Below are 24,533 nucleotides of genomic sequence, written 5' to 3'. Positions count from 1 at the left end.
TAGAAATGTATTCATCTCTTCTTAGTTATCCAATTTCTTGAGTTGTAATTGTTGATAGTGGTCTCTCATGAACCTTTGTATTTCTGTGGTATCATTTGTAATGTCTCCTCTTTTGTTTCTGATGTTGAGTCCCTCTCTTTTTCTTTTCATGGTTAGTCTAGCTAAAGGTTGTCAATTTTGTTTATCTTTTCAAAGAAAACAAAAACTTTTGGAGTGCCTGGGGGGCTCAGTCAGTTAAGTGTCCAACTTTGGCTCAGGTCATGATCTCACGGTTCATGGGTTCAAGCCCTACGTCAGGCTCTGTGCCGTCAGCTCAGAGCCTGGAGCCTGCTTCGGATTCTGTCTCTCCCTCTCTCTCTGCCCCCTCCCCACTCACACTCTATCTCTCTCTCAAAAATGAATAAACATTTTAAAAATTTTAAAGAAAACAACAACTCTTAGTTTCATTGATCTTTTCTGCTGTCTTTTTGGTCTTTGTTTCATTTATTTCTTCTCTGAACTTTACTATTGCCTTCCTTCTGCTAACTTTGGGCTTCGTTTGTTCTTTCTAGTTCCTTGAAGTGTAAAGTTGGGTTGTTTGAAATCTTTTTTTTTTTCTTAATGTAGGCGTTTTTGCTCGCATATCAGGAATTGACAGAATCCAAGAGTGGAGGTGAAGGTTGAGTGCTAATTTAAGGGGAAGTTGTCATCCACAGGGAACTTACAGTTATCCAGAACCATTGCAGTGAATTAATTGAAGGTGATAAAACTTTGGTAACTTAAATACATAATGACTTAAAGGACGTATACAGGAAGTTCTCAGGTGATGGGGATGAGAATTAAAATGTGGTGACAAAAATAACTCAGAGAAGTAATTGTATGTGAGCAGCAGGTAGACCAAGAAGTAAGCCCCTCTCCCACCAGTGACTTCATTGTTTTCTTTCTTCTTCTCCACATTCCACTTCTTTCCCATGATAACTGTGTTGGAAGACAAGAAAAGGATGAGACAGTGGAGGAAATGAATGGAGAGGAACAACACACCTTTGATTCCAGGCGCTTTTTATACATTCCCATTGAGTCTCTAAAATAACTGAGGTATAGATAGAAGCCCCAAATAAGTGTTAGCTATGATGTGCCAGGCACTATCCCAAATGTACCTGTAGATCTGTCTCTTTGAGAATCCTCACAACCCCATGAGCAGGTAGGCTCTGATCCCAAGATCAAAGGTGAGAAAAGAGGCACAGAGAGATCCTGTTATTTGGCCAGTCACCTTGCCAATATGTGGCATTGAGAATAAAAACAACCAAGTGGATTTGAGTCTAAACACTAAGCCTGAGCACTGGATGTGCCCCCGGGTTTTCCCACAGGACAGAGAAACTTGGGGGGAAGGAGGTAAGACAGTATCTGGTACACAGTATGCTCTATAAAATATGGATTTGATAAATTTATCCTCTTGGGTGGGTTTTCATTTTCTTCTATTTTCATGTCTCCACAGGTCTTGTCTGTTCTCTCTTCCAATTGGTTGTCTTTGTCACTGGCACTAAGGTTCTAGGTCTTGAGAGAAAATAAATGATGTGAATCAGAATTCTATCCCTTTTTCCTGCTCTTCCTCCTGCTCTGTCTTCTTCCTCTCCTTGTTATTTGTTCCCATCCTTGATGTCCTCTGCCTCCTCCTCCTCCTCCCCTTTTGAAAATGGGGTCATGCTGTACATGGTCTATTTAAGCAAGGAGGAACTACAAAGGTTCAAGCAGCTTTTAGTGGATGAGAACCCCAGACCTGGCTCTGTCCAGATCACCTGGGACCAGGTGAAGACAGCCAGATGGGGGGAGGTGGTTCATCTCTTGATGGAGTACTTCCCTGGCTGACTGGCTTGGGATGTGACTCGTGACATCTTTGCTAAGATGAACCAGACAGAACTGTGTCTTCAGGTACAGATGGAGCTAAATGGTAAGTAATAATCTGGTATAAAAATGGGGATGGGTTTCAGTGCTAAAGAACCAAATACTTTACTGGCCATCCATACTGAATCAGAAGACAAACAGTAGAGTAAGATGGTGACTGAGTGCAAAGGCAAAGCCCATCATATGAGCATATTGACAACAACAACAACAACAACAACAACAACAACAACAAACTTAACCAGATACTGCTTATTTAGGACCTATCTATAGCCCATTTTCATTACTTGTAGATCCCATGTTTGTGAATCTGCCTACTCACTAAAATTTATTTGTAACTCTGAAATCAATAATGGTGGAACTTTGATGCTCATTTACAGACATGCAGGATGGAGAATACTCTGCCTTCTTTTTTTTTTTTAATTTTTTTTTTAACGTTTATTTATTTTTGGGACAGAGAGAGACAGAGCATGAACGGGGGAGGGGCAGAGAGAGAGGGAGACACAGAATCGGAAGCAGGCTCCAGGCTCTGAGCCATCAGCCCAGAGCCTGACGCGGGGCTCGAACTCATGGACCGTGAGATCGTGACCTGAGCCGAAGTCGGACGCTCAACCGACTGAGCCACCCAGGCGCCCCGCAATACTCTGCCTTCTTACCTGTGTTCCCATCCTGCAAACGAGTGTCTTTTCCATAATGTATTTATTGCCACTTTTTTGTGTGTTTTTGTGTATTTTGTTGGTGCCATTGCTGTTGAACCTGATCCCCAAAGCATAGTGGTGGAGTGCTATTTGGTGTCCTAAGCACAAAAGGGTCGGGACATGCCTTACAGAGAAAATACATGTGTTGGGTAAGCTTCATTCAGGCATGAGTTATAGCACGGTCGAATATGATGTCTTTAAACAAAGACAAACATATGGATTGAAGAGTCAAAAATGTAGACAGAGGCTGTAGGAAGTTATCTCTGTATTCACATGGGAGCAGTATTGGCTAATTGAATGTTCACAGTAATTTTATAGAACATAAATGGCATGAATAAGAAGAATCAATGACTATACATGTATATGTGTATATATATGATTATGTTCATATACATATAAATCTGCACATAGATTTATACAAATACATCTATATGTGAACATACATATATATTAAAGTCTGTATATATTTTATATACACAAACACGTGTGTGTATGTTTTTGTGTTTATTTCTCCCTCTGTGTTTGGCTAGGCTATAAATTTGTTTTTGAACACCTTCCTCAGTACATCCTAAAACAGCACCATTTTCTCACTTCCTAATGTCATGATGGGGTCAAGACAATGTTCTTCTCCCTGGACTAAGGTGGTGAATTGTTGCCCCTATCCTGAAAGATCCCATCCCCTCCACATGGCTTTCCCTGTCCTGTCAGTCATTCCAGTGGAATATTCTCCTTCCCTGTCTCTTCCAGACATTCTACCCAGACTGGAGCCAGCAGACACAAACCCAAGAGAAATGCCAGTGAATATGGAGGAAAGAGAATCTGGTATGTGCTGGCATCGTGACAAAGCCTGGAGGAAAATAGGCTGTGGGTTAGGGTGAGAAGCTCAGTTCCTGAAGCAAGGCAGATTATAAATGGATAAGTCAGCATCTCTTCTATGAATCAGAACTTAAGAGAAAAGAGTAGTTGGGGACACACATAACTCAAAGTCCAGCCACCAGCCCAGATGGAGGCAGGGGCCCCAGCTACATCCTTGAGACATCGCTCTTTTCTTCTAACTCCCTCTTCTTTTGTGGGACCCAGTTTCAAGTAGTGTCTCCTGCCATGGTGGCCATCTTGACCACCAGCTACCCTATACATACATTGTACCCACTTAGCATCAGCAGAAAGAGGAGTATTTTCTCATTTCTCTAGCACTCATCCTAGAACTGACTCATCTAATGAACTGAGGTCCCAAGCTCATGAATGAATGATGTGATGAAATGCTCTGGTTGGTTAAGACTGGTTCATGCACTTCAGAGAGAGTTTGGTAATAGGACCAGCCCATAGCCCAATTTAACAAACTGAGGGCTGCAAGAGGAGGTTTCCCTAAAGAATCATGGTAGTGCTCTTGCCAGAAGGGGGATGGTTGGTAGGCAGACAAATACAGCGCATCTCTTATTCCGTCCTCTTCTTCATTCCACCATCCTGGGCCATCAGAAGTCAGATTGTACAAAGAACCCAAATTATTTTTGTGCGAAGTGAGTTTGTGCTTCTCAGTCAGGTTGTGTGAAGAGACAAGGTCAAAAGGAACCAAGAGCCCAAGGCCAGCATTCTTATCTGCCGTGAACGCATGCAGTAAGTGGGATGTGGGTTTCCCAACTCCAGCCTTAGCACAGTTAGATTTCACCTGTTCAACAAATACTGGAGGGCTTATAGTTCTGAAACCACAGTCTGAGACAGAGTCATAAACCCTACTTTATTTTGGAGATAGCAGGCTGGAGGCTGAGATTCTGTGACTGGCTTACCCTCCTAGAGCTAACAGGTCCATAGATCTTGGACTTGTAGTAAGCTTACTTCTACCCATCAGCTGGGGCTGGGGGGGAATGCAATTGTACCAGACATCATGTCTAATTTGTAAAGTTTCCTGTTGAGGAGAGGGGAGAGAGAGTGAGAGTGAGAGTGAGAGTGAGAGTGAAAGAAAGAAAGAAAGAAAGAAAGAAAGAAAGAAAGAAAGAGAAGGAAGGAAGAGAATCACATGTTGGGATGAAGGTTGTGACAGATCCTGTTAACTCCTGACCCCATATCTCATGTGCTAACAGAATCCAGTTTCAATTAGGGGTAAAATGTGACCAGTCCTAAGGGAAATATTTTTTCCAGACTCCCTTAAAATTGGGGTTAACCATCTGACAACTCTAGGCCATAAGATATAATTAAAAATCTCCTGAGTTCATGAATTTGTACTGATAAAAGTAGACATGAGCTGTTAGTATGTCCCTCCTCCCCACTATTTCTGCTTTGAATACAAATGCCATAACCCACTACATAACAATAACATAGCTACAATAGCAGTGTCTTATTCATGAGGCAAGAAATATGAAGAATGGGCTCATAGAAATGTGATGTTACTTGGCCCTGAAGCTTCAGAACCACCAAACCGATTTCAACATCTCTATACCACCCTCCCCATATTTCTTTAATAAAAAGCCACCCTTGTTCTGTTTAAGCCACTTCAAGTGGACTCTCCTGTTTACTCGCAGCTTCTAAAAATTGTGCAGTGCTCTCCAGAAAAGTGCATGGCGTGTGCAGGTGTGTTGTGGGGCTTGATGTAGGCATCAAGGTTAGTTTTCTTTTTGTTCAATTAGTTCTCGCAGATAACCCTGATGTCGTATCTGTATTTCTCCCATCTTGCTCATCTAGATAAAATACAAGAGTACAAACTGCACGTGATCGATGAGTGTTCCACAACATGTAGCAAGACCACTTGGCCTGGGAATCATGTAGACTTCTTCTACCAAGAAACAGAGACACACAAGAGGTTCTTACCATGTCTGTTTCTTCCCAGAAGACCTCAAGGGAGACAGCCCATGACTGTGGTCCTACAGGGAGTTGCTGGTGTTGGAAAAACAGCCCTAGCCAAAAAGGTGATGTTGGAGTGGGCACAAAACAAGTTCTACCCCCATAAGTTCTGGTGTGCTTTCTACATCCATTGCCGGGAAGTGGCCCAGGTGGCCAAGCAGAGCTTCTTGGAGCTGATTGCCCATAAGTGGCCAGGGTCAAAAGCTCTCATGTCCAAGATTATGTCCAAACCAGAGCAACTTCTGCTCCTCTTTGATAGCTTTGAGGAGGTAACATTAACCCTCACAGATAGACCAACTGACCTGAGTGACGACTGGAGCCAGAAATTGCCTGGGTCTATCCTGCTGACCAGTTTGCTGAGCAAAAGAATGCTTCCTGAAGCCACTATACTGATCACTCTGAGGTTCACTTCTTGGAGGAAACTTAAGCCCTTCCTAAAACAGCCCTCTTTTACAACCCTTACAGGGTTTGGTATGGCAGAAAGAGGCAAGTGTTTCAGGACCTATTTCGGAAACAAGAGGGAAGCTGATGAAGCCTTGAGTTTCATCATGGGAAACACGATTCTCTTGTACATGTGCCAGGTCCCTGTGGTTTGCTGGATGGTGTGCTCTTGTCTGAGGCAGCAGATGGAGAGAGGAGCAGATCTCAGGCAGGTGTATCCAAACGCCACGGCTCTATTCGTCCAGTATCTGTCTAGCTTATTTCCCACCAAGGCTGGAGGACTTCCCGGCAACACTCACCAAGAACAGCTGAGAGGTCTGTGTTACTTGGCTGCAGAGGGTATGTGGAACATGAAATGGGTGTTTGACCCAAAAGACCTGGAGCACGCCAAGCTGGAGGAGACCGCCGTTGCCACTTTTCTCCGTGTGAATATTTTTCAAAGGGTTGCAGGTGACCAAGACTGTTACACTTTTGCCTTCATGAGTTTCCAGGAATTCTTTGCTGCCTTGTGGTACGTCCTCTCTTCCCCGCAAAGACTCAGAAATTTCCAGGTGTTGGGCAGCGTTCACGTCACGCGCCTGATAGCCTACCCCGGAAGAAAGAAAAACTATCTCGCTCCGATGGGGCTTTTCCTGTTTGGCCTTTTAAATGAAACATGCGCTTTAGCCGCAGAGAAGTCATTCCGAGGCAAGCTGACCTTGAGTAACAGAGAGAAGTTGTTGAAAGTTGCAGCCCTGTCACATGAATTTGACCCCCCAACCCCACACCACGGCGTCCCACAGCTATTGTACTGTCTGCATGAAATCCAGGAGGAGGCATTTGTGAGCCAGATCCTAAATGATTGTCAGAAAGCTGCTTTGACCATCAGCAAGGTCAAAGACATGCAGGTGTCTGCTTTTTGTCTGAAACACTGTAGACACCTGCGGTGTCTGAAACTGACCATCACCCTGACCATCACCCAAGTGTCCACACCCCACCCAGAATCCCTCCGTTCCACTGAGTGAGTACTCTCCTCTCTGCTTGGGCAGCCTGACCTGTCCAGGGACCTTGCCTGCGCTCCTCCCTGCGTCCAGGGCGACAACCTATCCTGAGGTGGTCCCTTAAACAAGGGACTTTCCATTTTAAAACCAGGACAGGAGGTGCTCCCAGGACGCAGATTTGCATGCTAAAACCAGGAGAATCCTGGAGAAGCAAAGTGATTTGTTTACCTTCTTTATCTCTAGTCTGCATCTCCTCCCCCCCTTCTACATGGGGACATTGCATCTGTCCCCCCTACTTCTGTGTGTCTCTAGCTCATTAGTCTCTAGGGAGGTGCTGTCCAATGGAAGTTTTCTGTGAGAGTGGAAATGCACCATCCACTAAGTGAACCACCAGCTACGTGTGACTACTGAGCACTGCATTAAAAAAAAAAAATTTTAGGGGCGCCTGGGTGGCGCAGTCGGTTAAGCGTCCGACTTCAGCCAGGTCACGATCTCGCGGTCCGGGAGTTCGAGCCCCGCGTCAGGCTCTGGGCTGATGGCTCAGAGCCTGGAGCCTGTTTCCGATTCTGTGTCTCCCTCTCTCTCTGCCCCTCCCCTGTTCATGCTCTGTCTCTCTCTGTCCCAAAAATAAATAAACATTGAAAAAAAAATAAATGAAATTAAAAAAAAAATAAAAAAAAATTTTTAATGTTTATTTGGGGTTTTTTTTGGGGGGGAAGGGTAAGAGAGAGAAGAAGACATAGAATCTGAAGCAGGCTCCAGGCTCCCAGCTGTCAGCACAGAGCCCAACACAGGGCTCAAACTCACGAACTATGAGATCATGACCTGAGCTGAAGTTGGAGGCTCAACCAACCAAGCCACCCAGGTGCCCCCTTACATGGCATTTTTCAATTTTATTTCATTTTGGGGCACCTAGGTGGCTCATTTTGGGGCACCTAGGTGGCTCAGTCAGTTAAGCATCCGATTTCGGCTCAGGTCATGATCTCACAGTTCTTGAGTTTGAGCCCCACATCGGACTCTGTGCTGACAACTCAGAGCCTGGAGCCTGCTTCTGATTCTGTGTCTCCCTCTCTCTCTCTCTGCCCCTCCCCTGCTCACACTCTGTCTCTCTGTGTCTGTCAAAAAGAAAGAAACACTAAAAAAAATTTTTTTTAAGGTGAGAAATTTCCTTTGTGTTGGTGAGTCTGTTGATAACATTTGCGGGAGTTCTTGAAGGGAGTTGGTATATTTATCCCAGCTTTTTTGGAGCTATAATTGATATATAACTTTGATATATGTTTCAGGTATACAACATAGTGATTTTATATGTGTACATATTGCAAAATGATTACCACGATAAGGTTACTTAACATATCGCTCATCTCACATAGTTACAATTTGTGTATGTGTGTGTGTGTGTGTGTGTGTGAACTTTTACAATCTACTCTCTTAGTGACTTTCAAATATATAACATGGTAAACGGTTTGCATGCTTTGACTACCTGTATCCATTCCTCTCCCCACTCCCATACACGGAGTTGGTATTATTTTGATGTATTTGTATTTAAAATGGATATGAAATGTACATGGCTTTATTTAATGGGATTTTATTTTAAACAAAAATTACATGCTAGTGTAAGTATTCCAAACTTTTCTTTTTTTCATCTAATAGGTCTTAGAAATATTTTTTAAAAAATTTTAATGTTTATTTATTTTTGAGAGAGACAGAGACAGAATGCGAGTGGGTTATGGGCAGAGAGAGAGGGAAACACAGAATCGGAAGCAGGCTCCAGGCTCTGAGCTGTCAGCCCAGAGCCCGACGTGGGGCTCGAACCCACGAGCTGTGAGATCATGACTTGAGCTGAAGTCAGACGCTCAACCCACCGAGCCACCCAGGCGCCCCGGTCTTAGAAATATTTTAATATCTGTGCACACTTTCTTTAATGGTTCTTCTTCAACGAGGTGTACTAAAGTCTCCCAAAAATAGGTGTACTGGAGATAATTATAACAGTTCCCCCTTCGTATGCTTGTGGGTATTTCCAACTATTTAATACAAACAGCATGAAACAAAATTCCTCATAGGCATCTCTTGGTCACCCTTTCTGAAAAAGATTGCATAGGGGGAAATGAAGGGGGAAATCAGCAGGTGTTTCCAGAGCCACACTACATTACATGTGAGTCTACCTATGGATTTTCCTCTCCTGCACTCACCATGCCAAAAGAGACTAATATTCCCTTATTCTCCTACAGAGGGTTTTTTTTTTTTAATTTTTAGTAACAGTTTTATAAGCAAAGAGTAAGACTAGAGAATGCAGATATAATTTAATCTCTGCCTCCATATAAATCCTAAGTGGTTAAAACAGCAACTCTCTTTCTTTCTAAGTCATGGGGAAATACAGGTACCTCTCTTTACCTAAGGCTACAAGTCTTCCTGGAATAAAATGCAAAATCTTGTAATGGTTCTTCTGGGCATTTTTCTTTTTTAAGTGAGGGAGTCTTATTGGAGTCATAAAGGGTCTGTGGATCACAACCAAGGTAAGGGAACACCAGCCCTGGGTTTACAAGTGGGTTTGCTCAAGTTTAATCTCTGACGACAAGCCACGGGGTTTTTTGTCTCTTGCACACAGACCGGAAAGCAGCGGTCAGTGTTTTCTCTGGTGGCGAGACTTCTGCTCCGTGTTTTGGACACACGAGAGTTTGGAGGTCCTGGCTGTGACCAACACTTTTATGGAGACTGATTCAGCGAGGGCTCTTCATGCAGCTCTGAGACACCCTTGGTGTCCACTGCAAAAACTAATGTGCGTATAACACGGACCCTGGTTGGAGGGAATTCCATGGAAACAGTCTGCTTCCCATCCCGTTTTTCTTCCCCTTCTCTGCTCACATAGACTTGCAGAAACCACCCATGTTTATCTTTTTCCCCCTTCTAGTTGTAATGAGGCAGAACAAACAGCTCTGTGTAAGTTTAAGGTGTGCAGACTAATGCTCCCTCTCTCTCTGCCTCTCCCCTACTCATGCACTCTCTCTCTCTCTCTCAAAAATAAATATTTTTAAAAATTAAAAAAATACACACGTCACCTTCTAGAGTCACCTTCTAGAGTTACCTTCTAGAGTTAGTTTAATTTTTAAAAATTAAAAAAAAAATACACACATCACCTTCTAGAAGTTAAATTTTTTTCTTCTTTGTGATAAGAAGGATCTGCTCTCTTGGCAACTTTCAAATAGACCAGCCAGTGGTGTTAACCACAGCCATCAGGCTGTACGTCATGTCCCCAGTACCGGGAAGCTTGTACCTTTTGACCACCCTCACCCAATTCCTCCACCTCCTGCCTCTGACTACCACAAAAACAGATCTCTTCCTGAGCTTTAGGGTTTGTTGTTGTTGTTGTTGTTGTTGTTGTTGTTTTAGGTCCACATATCAGTGAGATCACTTTTCCGTTAAGACATACAAATGGAAGGGTGCCTGGGTGGCTCAGTCAGTTAAGGGTCCAACTTCAGCTCAGGACATGATCTCATAGTTTGTGGGTTCAAGCCCCATGTCAGGCTCGGCGCTGACAGCTCAAAGCCTGGAGCCTGCTTCCGATTCTGTCTCTCCTTCTCTCTCTCTGCCTCTCCCTTGCTCATGCTCTGTCTCTCAAAAAATAAATAAATAGTAAAAAAAAAAAAAATTTTGTTTAAAAAACCATACAAATGGAGTAGGCTTCCCCATTTCACAGATGAACGAACTGAGGCACAAGATGATACAGCTGATATGTACTTAAAATATGGATTTAATCTGGACATCTTGTCTCCAGGGTCTGTTCTCATAGCCAATACCCCATGTCTTGCTCCCTGTGCTTTTCAATACCTAGAAACCCAGTAGCTCCTCAAAATTCCTTGAAATAGCCCACCAGACATCATGTGACTGCCCCCTAGCCAGCATCTGACCTATTTTCTCTGCTGTTACTATAATGATTATTATTAGCTCCCACTTATCGAGTGCCTACTGTACATCAAGCACCGTGTAGTACCAATTACAGGTGCCGTGTATGTTAATTCCCATACCCATCTTACGGAGAAGGCATCCTTCACTCTCTCTCTCGTGGACTCAAAACTGAAGTTTGGAAGGTAAGGGATGTATGTAAGTTCGCCCAACCAGGGAGGCCAAGCTGAGCTGAGAACAACCGGGTTCGGAGCCCTGGACCACACAGAAAGGCTCTCACATGTGTATAAACTAATTGAATGTAGAACTGATTAGCAAATGGGCATGTGTTGGTCAAAAAGTACAAACTTCCAGTTAGAAGATAAGTTCTGGGGATCTGATAAGACAGCATTGTGACTGTAGTCAACAATACCATATTGCAAACTCCAAAGTTGCCAAGAGTTGATCTTCAACGTTCCCATCATAAAACAAGTAATGATAATTTTGTAATGGGATGAGGGTGTTAGCCAATGCCAAGGCAGTAACCATTTTGCAATATATTAATGTATTAAATCAACACATTGTGCACCTTAACTCATACATTGTTATGTGTCAATCACATCTCAATAAAGCTGGAGGGGCGCCTGGGTGGCTCAGTCGGTTAAGCGTCCGACTTCAGCTCAGGTCACGATCTCGCGGTCCACGAGTTCGAGCCCCGCATAGGGCTCTGGGCTGATGGCTCAGAGCCTGGAGCTTGCTTCCGATTCTGTGTCTCCCTCTCTCTCTGCCCCTCTCCCGTTCATGCTGTGTCTCTCTCTGTCTCAAAAATAAATAAACATTAAAAAAATTTTTTTTAAAAAAGCTGGAGGATAAGAAGGACTAATTAGCCACCTTGACTGTGGCAATGATTTCATGAGTGATTTCATATATATATATATATATATATATATATATATATATATATATATATATCCAACACCAAGTGATAATCCTTAAACACATGATAGATGTGTTTACTGATATATCATTTATACCTCAGTAAAGCTGTTTTTGTAAAAAGAACTAATTAGCCGATAAGATCTTGTAACTAGGCGCTGCTTACTTCTCCAGCTTTAGACATGTGAATCCCTCTATGTTGAATGAAGACTTCTTCCAAGTTTTGATTGAAAACCGGTATATGAGACACTTGGAAATACAAGGCACAGAAGTGAGATGTGAGACCATGGATTTTCTGTGCACAGCCTTGAAGTACCCACAGTGTTATCTACAGCGTCTCAGGTAAGACAAGCCTGGGATTGAGAGAGACCCAGACTGGTTTTCTGGAGGTGGGATTACATGTGTGGTCTGCCTGCCATCTTTCTTTCGATCTAGTTGTTTTGTTTTTTTTTTTTTCCAAGGTGTACAACATGATGATTTGATATACACACACGTTGAGAAATAATCATCACCATCAACCTCACCTAGTTACCATTTGGGGGAAGGAACATTTAAGATCTCCTCTCTTGGCAAATTTCAAGTATGTAATATGGTGCTGTTAACTACAGCTGTATGTTAGATCCCCACAATTCACACATCTTACAACCCAAAGACCATCTTCTCCCCCTTACTGCTACACTCCTGACCTTAGCAACCACGATTCTACTCCCTGGTTCTAACTTTCACTCAACTTTTCACACTCTACAATTTGACCATATCCTAGATATGTCTAAGATACAAGACTAGAGCCTCCGGTGGTGAGCTTGACTCCCCTCATACTGGCTTGCAAGAGGTGATTTCTAAGAACACAGGAGTTTTGTGAGCTGATATTCTTTCTTTCTTTTTTTTAATTCGTTCATATTTGTTACAACCTCTTAAAGCATAGTGTGACTTCAGAACTACATTTCCACTCACAAAACTTGAGGAGTTACTTCTCCAACAGCTTTACAATACGCCTAAAGCAGGCTTATAATTTCGCTCCTCTAAATGATGCTCTTCTTTGGAAAACAAGCCCTATAAGTCACTCTCATCAAGTTGGTTCAGTTTAACACACTAGTTTCTAGAGGCCTGATACATGCAGTTGATAACCACAGGGGACAGAAGATTTAAAAAATAGATCCTAGGAGATGAAGGCTGTTCTAACCAAGATTTTGCTTTTAAACATCAAGGTATAGGGGTGCCTGAGTGGCTCAGTTGGTTAAGCGGCTGACTTCGGCTCAGGTCATGATCTCGCGGTCCGTGATTTCGAGCCCCGTGTCGGGCTCTGTGCTGACAGCTCAGAGCCTGGAGCCCGTTTCAGATTCTGTGTCTCCCTCTCTCTGACCCTCCCCCATTCATGCTCTGTCTCTCTCTGTCTCAAAAATAAATAAACATTAAAAAAAATTTTTTTAAAATAAAAAATAAAAAAAATAAACATCAAGGTATAGTTCAGAACACTTCAGTGACAGAAACATTTGGTCTTACTTGATGGCTAACACTTGAGACGATGCAGTTCACATTGGGTTACATACACCTTACGACGAATGTTACCTTGTCCTGTTAAGAGCAGCTAGCATGGCACTAGAAAAGAAAAACCAGCTGGGCTCTAGTTTCTATGCATGATTTTCAAACGCCATTATTACAAAGTTATACAGACTTACAATTAAATAAACTATATGAAAAAAACAAATTTAGGGGCACCTGGCTGGTTCAGTCAGTAAAGCATGTGGGGTGAGTTCAAGCCCCGTGTTGGGCATAGAGCTCAGCAAAAAAAGAAAAAAAGAAAAAAGAATAATAGATTATCAAAATTCATCACCTCCTAATTTCTTTACTGTACTATTATTGATGCCGGCATTCAGCGAACTTTTTCTATAAAGGTCCAGATAAGTATTTTCAGCTTTGTGGGCCATACAGTCTTTTGTGATGACTTTTCAACTCTGCCGTTATAGGTCTAAAGTTTCCATGGCCAATATGTAAATGAATAGGTATGGCTATGTTCCAATAAAACTGTATTATTATTAAGTTGTTAAGCATCTGTGAATAATGCAAGTTACTAATAGCTATTATTAAGAATTTATTAAAAATTTATTAATAACTCTATTCACTATATAATTTACTAATATTTATTATGGGCACAGGATTTGAATTTCATTTAATTTCCATGTGTCACAAAGTATTGTTCTTCGATCTTTTTTCACCATTAAATTTTTTTTTTTAATGTTTATGTATTTTGAGGCGGGGAGAGGGGTAGAGAGAGAGAATCCTAAGCAGGCTCCGAGCTGTCAACGCCGAGCCTGACATGGGTCTCAAACTCATGATGTGAGATCATGACCTGAGCCAAAATCAAGAGTCAGACACTTAACAACTGAACCACCCAGGCGCCCCTAAAAAGTTTTCTAAATTCTTAGTTCACAGGCTGTACGAAACCAGGTGGCCAGCCAGACTTAGCCCATGGCCATAGTTTGCCAACTCCGAGTATGTGTTTCTGAGGTTGTTGCATTTGTGTGGTGGGGTGCTCCTGCACATCTCTCCCCAACTGTGCGTCCAACAACTTGACATTGGTAGCTTGAAATCAGCCACTGTGGGAGCACTCACACTAGACATTGGTAGACATTGCACATCAGGGCTTTTGTTCTCCAGAGTCAATGGCTGAACATCTACCAGCACCCAAGTGCTCAGCATCCCGACCAGTCTCTCTGTGTGTGACGCTGAACCGACACAACTTGAGCAGTCTCTTGTTTCCATCTGCCAGCTCTGCTCCTTCACACCCGTCAGAGCTGAGTGGAGCCTGGATAATCTCAACATTTAACGGAACGAGGCTCAGGTGGCCAGACTGGAGGTAGGGCAGCACAGTAGTTTGCTAGCGGTCGACTTGAGATGGAAACCTAGCTTGGCAAGATGGCAGGTGCGTGACATGGGAAGACTTATCTCGCATGACTGAAATCTCAGTCCTTCATCTTGAAGATTGTTTGTCGGATGAATGTAAAAAGAAGCTGTATTTCAAGGGCTGAATTGAGTCCCTGCTTCATAGTTAGAGCCCAGATGCAAGACCATGCCAGTTGGGTCTGACCCCAAGTGTATATTATTTGATCATCTGTAACGAAGATGCTGAATTCGGTGCAACCTTTCTGCTGGAAAGGATGGAAGTAACCCCTGGAGTCACTCTGTGTGAAAAACAAGGATGTGAGATGGCTCATTGGATCTATGTGTCTACTGTAAGGGTTAAATTGTAGTATAGGGCTAATGCTTAGCTTGAAAAATAACAGCTTTGTGTTGACACTGAAGGTTAAGAGATAACAGCCTTGCTTTGCTCTGGTAAACTACGCCTCATACTCTTGTAAATTAGGCTTCACCAATTAAGGAAACAAAAGTTCAAAGAAAAGAGCATCAGAGGCAGGGTCAAGGAGATCCACTGGTTGCAACTTAGAGGCAGAAAGTCTAAAGTAAACACCTCATTAGGCAACTGTTTCTTTTTTATTTTTTTTTTAATTTTTTTTCAACGTTTATTTATTTTTGGGACCGAGAGAGACAGAGCATGAACGGGGGAGGGGCAGAGAGAGAGGGAGACACAGAATCGGAAACAGGCTCCAGGCTCTGAGCCATCAGCCCAGAGCCCGACGCGGGGCTCGAACCCACGGACCGCGAGATCGTGACCTGGCTGAAGTCGGACGCTTAACCGACTGCGCCACCCAGGCGCCCCAACGCAACTGTTTCTAACTCATCTGGAAACTGTTTCTTTGTTCTGTTCCCAGGTGATGATAAAACGATGTGATCAGTTGTAAAAACTCTGTACCCCGGCTGTTCCGGGCCGCACTCTTATCAAGAGTGTTGGTCCCGATCGGTCGGCCTTGCCTCTCATTGTAATGAACTTTGTTGTGACTGTCACTGGTGCCCGTAGCATTCTGTTTCAGGAGTCGTGTGGATGCAACACTACATGGGTACCATTTTCCCCAGGGGCTCAGGCTGGGCATTTTTCTGTGGCCTCCGTAGCCTGGAAGACTGCCCACTTAACCCTAAAAGTTGGATTGATATTGCCAGGAATCTCAGAAGTAACATACACTCAAAGACACTAATATTAGGAAGTACCTACCTGGAGACATTTGGGGAATATTACCTGTCCATGGCCCAGCTGGAGAGGCTGTCATAAATCTTTCTGTTATCGTCATGACTGCTGTTCATTTGTGTGGTGAACTGAGTGCTTCTGGGAGAAAAGCAGTCATGGGGGAATGTGTGCCAACTTAAGTCTGGTGACTGATATAATTACATAGACAGGTCCATGAAAAGCTGAGGAGAGACCAAGAATGTCTCCATAAAAGTACACATTTCTACCCAAGACCCTGGAATACATAATTATAGTGAGCCTGATATATCTGTCTAGTTTATGAACTAGAGGCTCACCAGTATTATTTTCCTTCCTCACTAATTGTATTGATTCCTGCCCCCCCTCCCCCGCCTCATGATAGCCACCTCGAATTGGGCTGATCAGGCCCCCCACACATGTATTCTTAAACTGAGCACCACACGGTTTTTCATTGCTTTGAATTTCACATAAGTGGCCTCAGCTTAGTATGTGTTCTTTTTCTGATCAACCGACACTTTCGTGCTCAGTGGTTTTGGAAATCTATTCACCTTCACTACTGGATGATCACGTGTGTGTGAATATGCACCATCTACTGGCCGCTGAGGTTTGGGCTGTACACACACACACACACACACTGTGATGAATGCTCCAGCAGTAGGATCTCTGGATCATGGACAGCGTCCATGTACCATTTTACCTGCTTGTTTCCAGCATCTCTGCACCCGTTTGCACCCTCTCCAGCAGGTAGCCACCAGTTCCCAGAACTCCAGTCCCTCATCCACTGCTGTTACCGTCCATCTGTCTTCTCCTTACTGTTTTTTTGCCAGTCTGCCGAACAGGAGGTGGTACCTCATTGTTCTTACTTGTATTTCCTTCATTACTATGAGAATGTTTTCATGACCTTACTATTCATAGCAGACTATGAATGCCTGCTCATGTCTTTAAAATGCATCTCTTTTTTTTTTTTAATTGTTTTTTCCAACGTTTTATTTTTATTTTTGGGACAGAGAGAGACAGAGCATGAACGGGGGAGGGGCAGAGAGAGAGGGAGACACAGAATCGGAAACAGGCTCCAGGCTCTGAGCCATCAGCCCAGAGCCCGACGCGGGGCTCGAACTCACGGACCGCGAGATCGTGAGCTGGCTGAAGTCGGACGCTTAACCGACTGCGCCACCCAGGTGCCCCTAAAATGCATCTCTTTTAAGCATACATTTTTGAAGCTTGTGAAGGGCTGTCTCTCCCGGGCCACCCCAGTGCCCATTATGTATTGTTTAGTCATTGGTGGTCTCTTTCCCATCCTTGTAAATCCCTATTGCTGTCTTCCTGACCCACATCTCCTCCACTCCCCTAGCCTCACAGGAAGGCTGATAACCTCTCCTTTAGGACTCGGAAGCCCTGAGGGGTGGTTACAGAGGTGTGATGACACTTTCACACTGAAAAGGACGCCCCAGATGGCCATGTTCCTCTCTCGGTTTGGGACATGCACATGAATGAAATTGCATCCCATCTGTGTCTTTCTGCCCCACAGGTTGGAGGATTGTGACCTCACGCTGCTTTCTTGTACGAGTCTTATTTCTTCCCTCAAGAGAAACGAGAACCTGACCCATCTGAGCTTGGCAGAAAATGCCTTGAAGGACGAAGGAGCAAAACAGCTTTGCAGTGCCTTACAGCACTCTTCATGCTCTCTACAGAGGCTGGTGTGAGTCCCAGAATGTCTTCTTTGAGACTGCCTGGAGTATAACAGAGTGATTGAGGAAGCCGTGCATGTGTGCATGCGTGTGTGTGTGTGTGTGTGTGTGTGTGCATGCGCATGCACTGATCTCTATCATAAATTCTTTTCAAAAAATTTTTATGTTTATTTATTTGTGAGAGACATAGAGAAACAAAGGCATGAGCAGGGGAGGGGCAGAGAGAGAGGGAGACACAGAATCGGAAGCAGGCTCCAGGCTCTGAGCTGTCAGCATAGAGCCTGACATGGGGCTCGAACTCACGAACCGTGAGAACATGACCTGAGCTGAGGTTGGATGCTTTACTGACTCAGCCACCCAGGTGCCCCATCTTGAGTTCTTTAAATGATTTCCCTTGTGTCAGGATGTATGATACTGTGACTTATAACATAAAAAATATGTATTTGGGGGGCGCCTGGGTGGCGCAGTCGGTTAAGCGTCCGACTTCAGCCAGGTCACGATCTCGCGGTCCGTGAGTTCGAGCCCCGCGTCGGGCTCTGGGCTGATGGCTCAGAGCCTGGAGCCTGTTTCCGATTCTGTGTCTCCCTCTCTCTGCCCCTCCCCCGTTCATGCTCTGTCTCTCTCTGTCCCAAAAATAAATAAACGTTGAAAAAAAAATTAAAAAAAAAATATGTATTTGGTCTTCGTCCCTGTTTCTGGCACAGAGGTCCCCAAGCCCTTGGAAATACCTAAGTGGTGGGAGCCATAAAGTCATCTTTTATTATGTTAATGAGGTGGCTTGTGGAAAGTTCCTAAGGATGGAGGCTTGCTGCCCCAAGGACCAGCCTTGTGATGAGTGGGTTAGAAATTTAAGTCCTATGCCCTGAGTTCTGGGGAGAAGAGAGGAGAGGAGAGGCAGGTGGAACCAGCCACCCATAGCCAATGATTTAATTAATCATGCCTACATAATGAAGCCTCATAAAAGCCCCAAAGGATGGGATTTGAGAGCTTCTGGGTGGATGAACACGTTCAGATGTGGGAAGAAAGGCACACCTGGAGAGGACATGGAACCCCCACATCCTTTCTCCATGCCTGGCCCTACACATCTCTCCCGTCTGCTGTTCTTGAGTTCTAACCTTTTATAATAAAATGGTAATGTAATGAGTAAATGGGTTTCCTGAGTTCTGTGAGCTGCTCTGGCAAATTAATCAAATCCAAGGAGGGGGTCATAGGAACCTCTGATCTATAGTCAGTCGATCAGAAGCACGGGTAACAGGTGATTGGCCTCCTAGGTTGGAAGAAGGCCTGGAACCTTCAGTTTATAACCCACTGTTCAGAAGCACAGGTAATAGTCTGGGCTCGTGGCTGGTATCTAGGGAGGGGATGATGTAGGGGAAGCAGTCTTGTAGGACTGAGCCCTTAACCTGTACAATCTGAGGATCTGTAGATGGTATCAGAAGTGAGTTGAATTCTTGGACCCTACTGACGTCTAAGAATTGTTTATTAGTGTGGGGGACAACCCCACACATGTTGAAATTAGTCTCAGAGCACCAATGTACAGTGCTTTTGTCTATTAATAGAAAATAAACTTAGATGGTCTTCAACCACAAATTTTCTAGCTCATAAAACCAGAAATGAGAGAGTGGCACAAAATACCCACTGAACCCATTACACTTTCAGCTTCCCCAAAAAGCAGCAGAAAATGGTACAGCTGCTTTGGAAAATGGTCTAGCTGCTCCTCAAAAAGTTAAATGTAGACCTAACACGAGTCAGCAATTCCACTCACAGACGACAGGAATAAAAAACGTACATCCACACCAAAAATTGTACACCGATGCTCATAGGGGCAGTATTTACAATAGCCAAAAAGTGGAAACAACCCTAGTGTTTATAAGCTGATGTGTGAATGAAGAAGGGTCAGTGTATCCATATGATGGAATATTATTCAACCGTAAAAAGGAATGACGTATTGACACATGCTACAATATGGATGAATCGTGAAAATATTATGGTAAATGAAAGACGCCATATTTTTTTTTTTTTTTTTTGAGATCCTGATCTCGCTTCCTTCAGATTAATATCCAGACAGCAGTTGCTAGACTGGGGGGTGGCTGGGGGAAGAATCTGGGAATTAAAAGGGTACAGGGTGTTCCTTTTTGGGGTGCTGAAAATATCCTAAAATTGTGGCAAACGTGCACCTTTGTAAATATACTAAATGACGTTGATTTGTACAATCTAAATTGGTGAATGATACAGCATGATAATAATATCTTGATGTTATATCCAAAAAAAAGCGGAGTGGGGGGCAAGAAAGGAATAAAATCTAAGGGTGTTTCATTGGTTTTCTTGACATGTGTTCCTTCGCAGGTTGAGAAACTGTCACCTGACCTCCGAGTGCTGTCAGGACATGGCCTCTGCTCTGGATAAAAATTAAAATTTGAGGGGCGCCTGGGTGGCACAGTCGGTTAAGCGTCCGACTTCAGCCAGGTCACGATCTCGCGGTCCGCTGATGGCTCGGAGCCTGGAGCCTGTTTCCGATTCTGTGTCTCCCTCTCTCTCTGCCCCTCCCCCGTTCATGCTCTGCTCTCTCTGTCCCAAAAATAAATAAACGTTGAAAAAAAATTTTTTTTAAATAAAAATTTGAGAAGCCTGCACCTGGGTTTTAACAGTCTGAAGGACGATGGTGTTATCCTGCTCTTTGAGGCCCTCGAGAATCCTGAGTCTGTCCTCCAGATTCTGGAGTAAGTTACCCCCATCCCCTCCTTTGCAACGAGGACAATGGTCTCTAAAATTCTTAGTGGAATGCAGGATCCAGGTCTTCCAGGAAGCTTGTGTGCAGTGGTTCTGAAGGTGGTTCCTCAGACTGGGAACTTGTTCATCTGGGGAGTCGTTAGAAATTATTGCACTGTTGGTCTTTCTTGGTCTGTTTTGTTTCGTTCAGCATAACTATGGCAAGGTGCATCTCTGACATCACAAATGGTGGGATTTCCTTCTTTCTTGCAGCTGAGTAATATACCATTGTGTGTAAACACCATGTTTTCTTTATCCATTCATCTGCTGGTGGGCATGCAGGCTGTTTCCGGAGGGTAGCTATCATGAGTAATGCTGCAGGGAATGAGGTGCAGGTATCTCTTGGAGATCCTGGTTCCAGCTCCTTTGGTTGAGTACACAGAAGTAGGGCTGCTGGGTCACGTGGTGCTCTGGAGGCGGGCTCTCTTTGACTAGCATGCCCAAGTGGTTCCCTGGCATGGTACACTTGGAGTACCATTGTTCTAGGAAACAGCCTTCCATCCAGTAAAAGAAAGTGTATTTGTTGGCTGTGGACTGATGCCTGAGATAGCTGGCCTTCTGAAATCAACTTTTGTACTTATAAATTCTTTTCTTTACATATGTATTTTTTTCTTCTTCTTCTCCTAAATGGTCTCTATGCTAACATGCACACTAGCCAAAGATTTGGCAAGATTCATCCTATTTTTAATGAGTATCGTGGTTAGATTAAGTATTTGGAAAAGATTTGGAAACGTCTCTTCTCTGGTGATCAGTGGATATGGGTGAAAGTGCTTTGCCTCTTTTCTGCCCACATAATCTGTTCTCTATTAGTATAATTTAGGTTTTAAGTCTAGATCATTAAAATCTTGTTTTATGTTACATCTCTAATTTCTTTCTTTCTTTTTATTTTAGAGAGAGAGGGGGAGGAGTAGAGAGAGGGAGAGAGAGAATCTTAAGCAGGATGCATGTTCAGCATGGAGCCTGACTTGGGTCTCTATCTCACAAACCATGAGATCATGACCTGGGCCAAAATCAAGAGTCAGACGTTTAATCAACTACTTCCCCTACATCCCCTACATCTCTAGCTTCCCCTACACCTCTAATTTCTTCCCCTACATCTCTAATTTCTTAGGATATCCTGATAATGGATTTCACTTTTGTTGATAATTAGCCAGTAAAAAAAAATTCATTGTTCATTGTAGCTCATGATTATTTTTCATCTTTTAAAGATTTTTCATTTTAAGTAATCTCTACATCCAATGTGGGGCTCAAACTCACAACCCCAAGATCAAGAGTTGCATGCTCCACCAACTGAGCCAGCCAGGTGTGCCAGCTCATGATTCTTTTTCTCCAGAAATTTAATCTTGGGTTTTAAATACTGATTTATCTCTTAAATTGAGTGAAATACGTTTTCAAGGATGAAATAGTGGCTGATGGGCATTGAGGAGGGCACCTGTTGGGAGGAGCACTGGGTGTTGTATGGAAACCAATTTGACAATAAATTTAATATTAAAAATAATAAATAAATAAATAAATAAATAAATAAATAAATAAACTTGAAAAACAAACGAACAAACAAAAAGAATGAAATAAATTTCCAGATGAGCATTTATGTAGTGTTCTCTAAGCCTTTGCTTGTGTGAGACTACTTTTCAAAATCTACTACTTTTCACTGATGAGCAGTAACTTGACTGAGTATGAAATTCATAGACCCCTCTGTATCCCAAACTTCTTGATCTAAAAATCCCCTAGATTTCATTCTATAGAATTCTACTCTTGTAGAAAAGCCATCGACATCTTCATTCTTCCCAAGAAGAACCCAGACTTCTATTGCTTATTCTTTTCATTTTAAAAACAGTCCTCACATACCTGTGCGTCTTATTTATAATTAGAATTATTTTAGGGATGCTTTGCAGCTCTTGATCTCAGGATTGGTATGTTAGAGCCCAACGTTGGGTGTGGAGATTAGTTAAAAATCTGGGGGCATCTGGGTGGCTCAGTCGGTTTAGCATCCGACTTCAGCTCAGGCCATGATCTCATAGTTTGTGAGTTCAAGCCCCACATCCAGCTCTGTGCTGACAGCTCAGAGCCTAGAGCCTAGAGCCTGCTTCAGACTCTGTGTCTCCCTCTCTCTCTGCCCCTCCCCTGCTCGCACACACTCTCTCAAAAAGAAATAAACATTTTTTTATTTAATAAAAAATAAAAGCTTTTAAAAAATAATTAATTTAGAATGACTTGCCTCCTTCTGTCAAAAGGAAATGATTTAAGTGACTCTAAATGAGGTTAGGGAACTTTTTGGCTGGTGTGCACAGGGAGGACCAGGGACCTACCTGACAGAAAAAAAGTCAGGGCCTTTATAAACTAAGACAAAGCTGAGTGATGCCCTTGTAGTTTTGGCTTGGGCAGCAGTTCCCAGCTTGTCATTTATGGGCTAGCAGAGATGCACAGGGCAGGGGAGGCAAGCACTCGAAATGAAAGCAAACAGTGCACGAGTCGGAGACACAGGGATCCCAAGGCCTCCTCTGTTATGTCTGCTCTGCGCTGCTTATAATAGCCTTGCTCCTGGGGAGATTGTACTCCTTGTTCAAAGATGGGAGCCAAAACCACCCCCTTCCTGTACCTTTCGCTCACCCACGCACCACTTCCTCTTATATGCCTGTTCTGGATTTATGATACACAGCACTTCTGTGACTCAGCTCCTTTCTGGACCTGTCTCTCCCTTCTGCCATGAACACTGCCTGTGAGGGCAAAGGTATCTTTCTAGAATACTGAAACCATGCTCTTTGCATATATTTATCTGGTGACCTGCCTGCCCCCCACCACCCCCAATCAACTATGAGTTCCAGGAAGCCAGGGATGCTGTTTTCTTCATGGTTGTGTGCCTTGGTACACAGGTGGTGCTAAATAAATATTTTTTGAATGAACAAAGCGAATGCACAGTGACAATCAATTTCTAAAAGAGATTGTGTGGCTCCTCACTTCTTGGGGTTAGGACTTTTGTAGCCTACCCTGGACAGCCATCCTAAACTACAAGAAAAAACTGACGCATCTGTAGCACGTACTTAACACATGTTTGGAAGGAAATGCCTCATTCCAGGGGGTGTGATTTCCAGGATTCGGATTGGCTGAGCTCTCTGATGTGGGGCGTGGCCACTTGTCTACTGTCTGCTTCCACCCGACAGGTTGGAAAGGTGCCTATTCACCTGTGTCTGTTGCCAGGCTATGGCCTCCATGCTCCTCCACAACCAGAGCCTGAGATACCTGGACGTGAGCAAGAATGACATTGGGTGCAGGGGCATACTGCTCCCGCAGGAGGCTTTTCAGCAGCGCCAAGTGGAAAGCGAGGGCTGTTTTGTAAGTCTCTGTTGGGTTCCCTGTGCAGAAAAACAACAGCCCAAGCAAAGCTCCTGGACAAGAGGGAAACTCTGGACCTAAAAAGCTATTGCAGCTGTTGCTGATGTTCCTCTCATTTCCTGGGGATTTAAATTTTCCTGGTGCCTGTTGGGAACATTGGCCTGCACTCTCCTGTCGGATTTTAACTTCCTTCTGTCCTTCACCTTCCCTCCTTGTGTTAACTGAGTTAGTCACCACTTACCAGCCATATGACTGTGAACAAGTTCCTTTACCTCTCTGAGTCTCAGCTTCCCCATCTGTGAACTGGGATGGCGGCTTCCTCCATGGAGATGTGACGCCACAGCGTTCTCAGTCAGTGGTGGATTCTGGGTGGAGGTTGTAAGGGTATCTGGAGTTTTCATTATCCATTGCTCCGTAACAAATTACTGCAAAGCTTAATCCCTTAAGGCAACACACGTTAATTTTCTTGTAATGTTTCCAAGGGTCAGAACAATGGGAGTGGTTTGGCTGGGTAGTTCTAGCTCATGGTCTTCACTGACGGGGTATGATGGAGACTTAGAAGAGTGATTTCTATGCTCACCCATGTGGCTGTTGGCAGGAGGCCTCAATTACTCTCTGTACGGCTGCTCATGACGATGCAGCTGGCTTCCTCCAGAACAAGTGAGAGGCAGAGAGAGGACACCCAAAAAAAGACCTCAGTCTTGGGGCGCCTGGGTGGCGCAGTCGGTTAAGCGTCCGACTTCAGCCAGGTCAGGATCTCGCGGTCCGTGAGTTCGAGCCCCGCGTCGGGCTCTGGGCGGATGGCTCGGAGCCTGTTTCCGATTCTGTGTCTCCCTCTCTCTCTGCCCCTCCCCCGTTCATGCTCTGTCTCTCTCTGTCCCAAAAATAAATAAACGTTAAAAAAAAAAAAAAAGACCTCAGTCTTTGATCTCTTCAGTTGAAAGTGGCATCCATCATTCCTGCCCTATTCTGCTGGTGACACAGACCAACCATAGCC

General features: G+C 43.8%; 2 protein-coding genes across 5 annotated transcripts in view; one reads left to right on the top strand and one right to left on the bottom strand.

Moving 5' to 3' along the window:
* NLRP13 (NLR family pyrin domain containing 13) overlaps positions 1–24,533 on the bottom strand; it is an 85,482-nt gene that overhangs the window by 37,878 nt on the left and 23,071 nt on the right. The window lies entirely within an intron of this gene.
* NLRP8 (NLR family pyrin domain containing 8) lies at positions 543–24,211 on the top strand. Its single transcript, XM_045441385.1, is given in 12 exon segments — positions 543–1,927; positions 3,324–3,398; positions 5,253–6,816; positions 7,669–7,697; positions 8,604–8,613; positions 9,438–9,608; positions 11,822–11,989; positions 15,656–15,805; positions 17,335–17,445; positions 19,781–19,840; positions 20,044–20,154; positions 23,365–24,211. Coding segments are annotated over 12 exon segments (2,994 nt in total). The 5' UTR covers positions 543–1,635; the 3' UTR covers positions 23,618–24,211.

The sequence above is a fragment of the Leopardus geoffroyi genome, chromosome E2 (assembly GCF_018350155.1).
Source record: "Leopardus geoffroyi isolate Oge1 chromosome E2, O.geoffroyi_Oge1_pat1.0, whole genome shotgun sequence".
Lineage (NCBI taxonomy): Eukaryota > Metazoa > Chordata > Mammalia > Carnivora > Felidae > Leopardus > Leopardus geoffroyi.
This window is presented reverse-complemented; position numbering and strand designations above follow the sequence as displayed.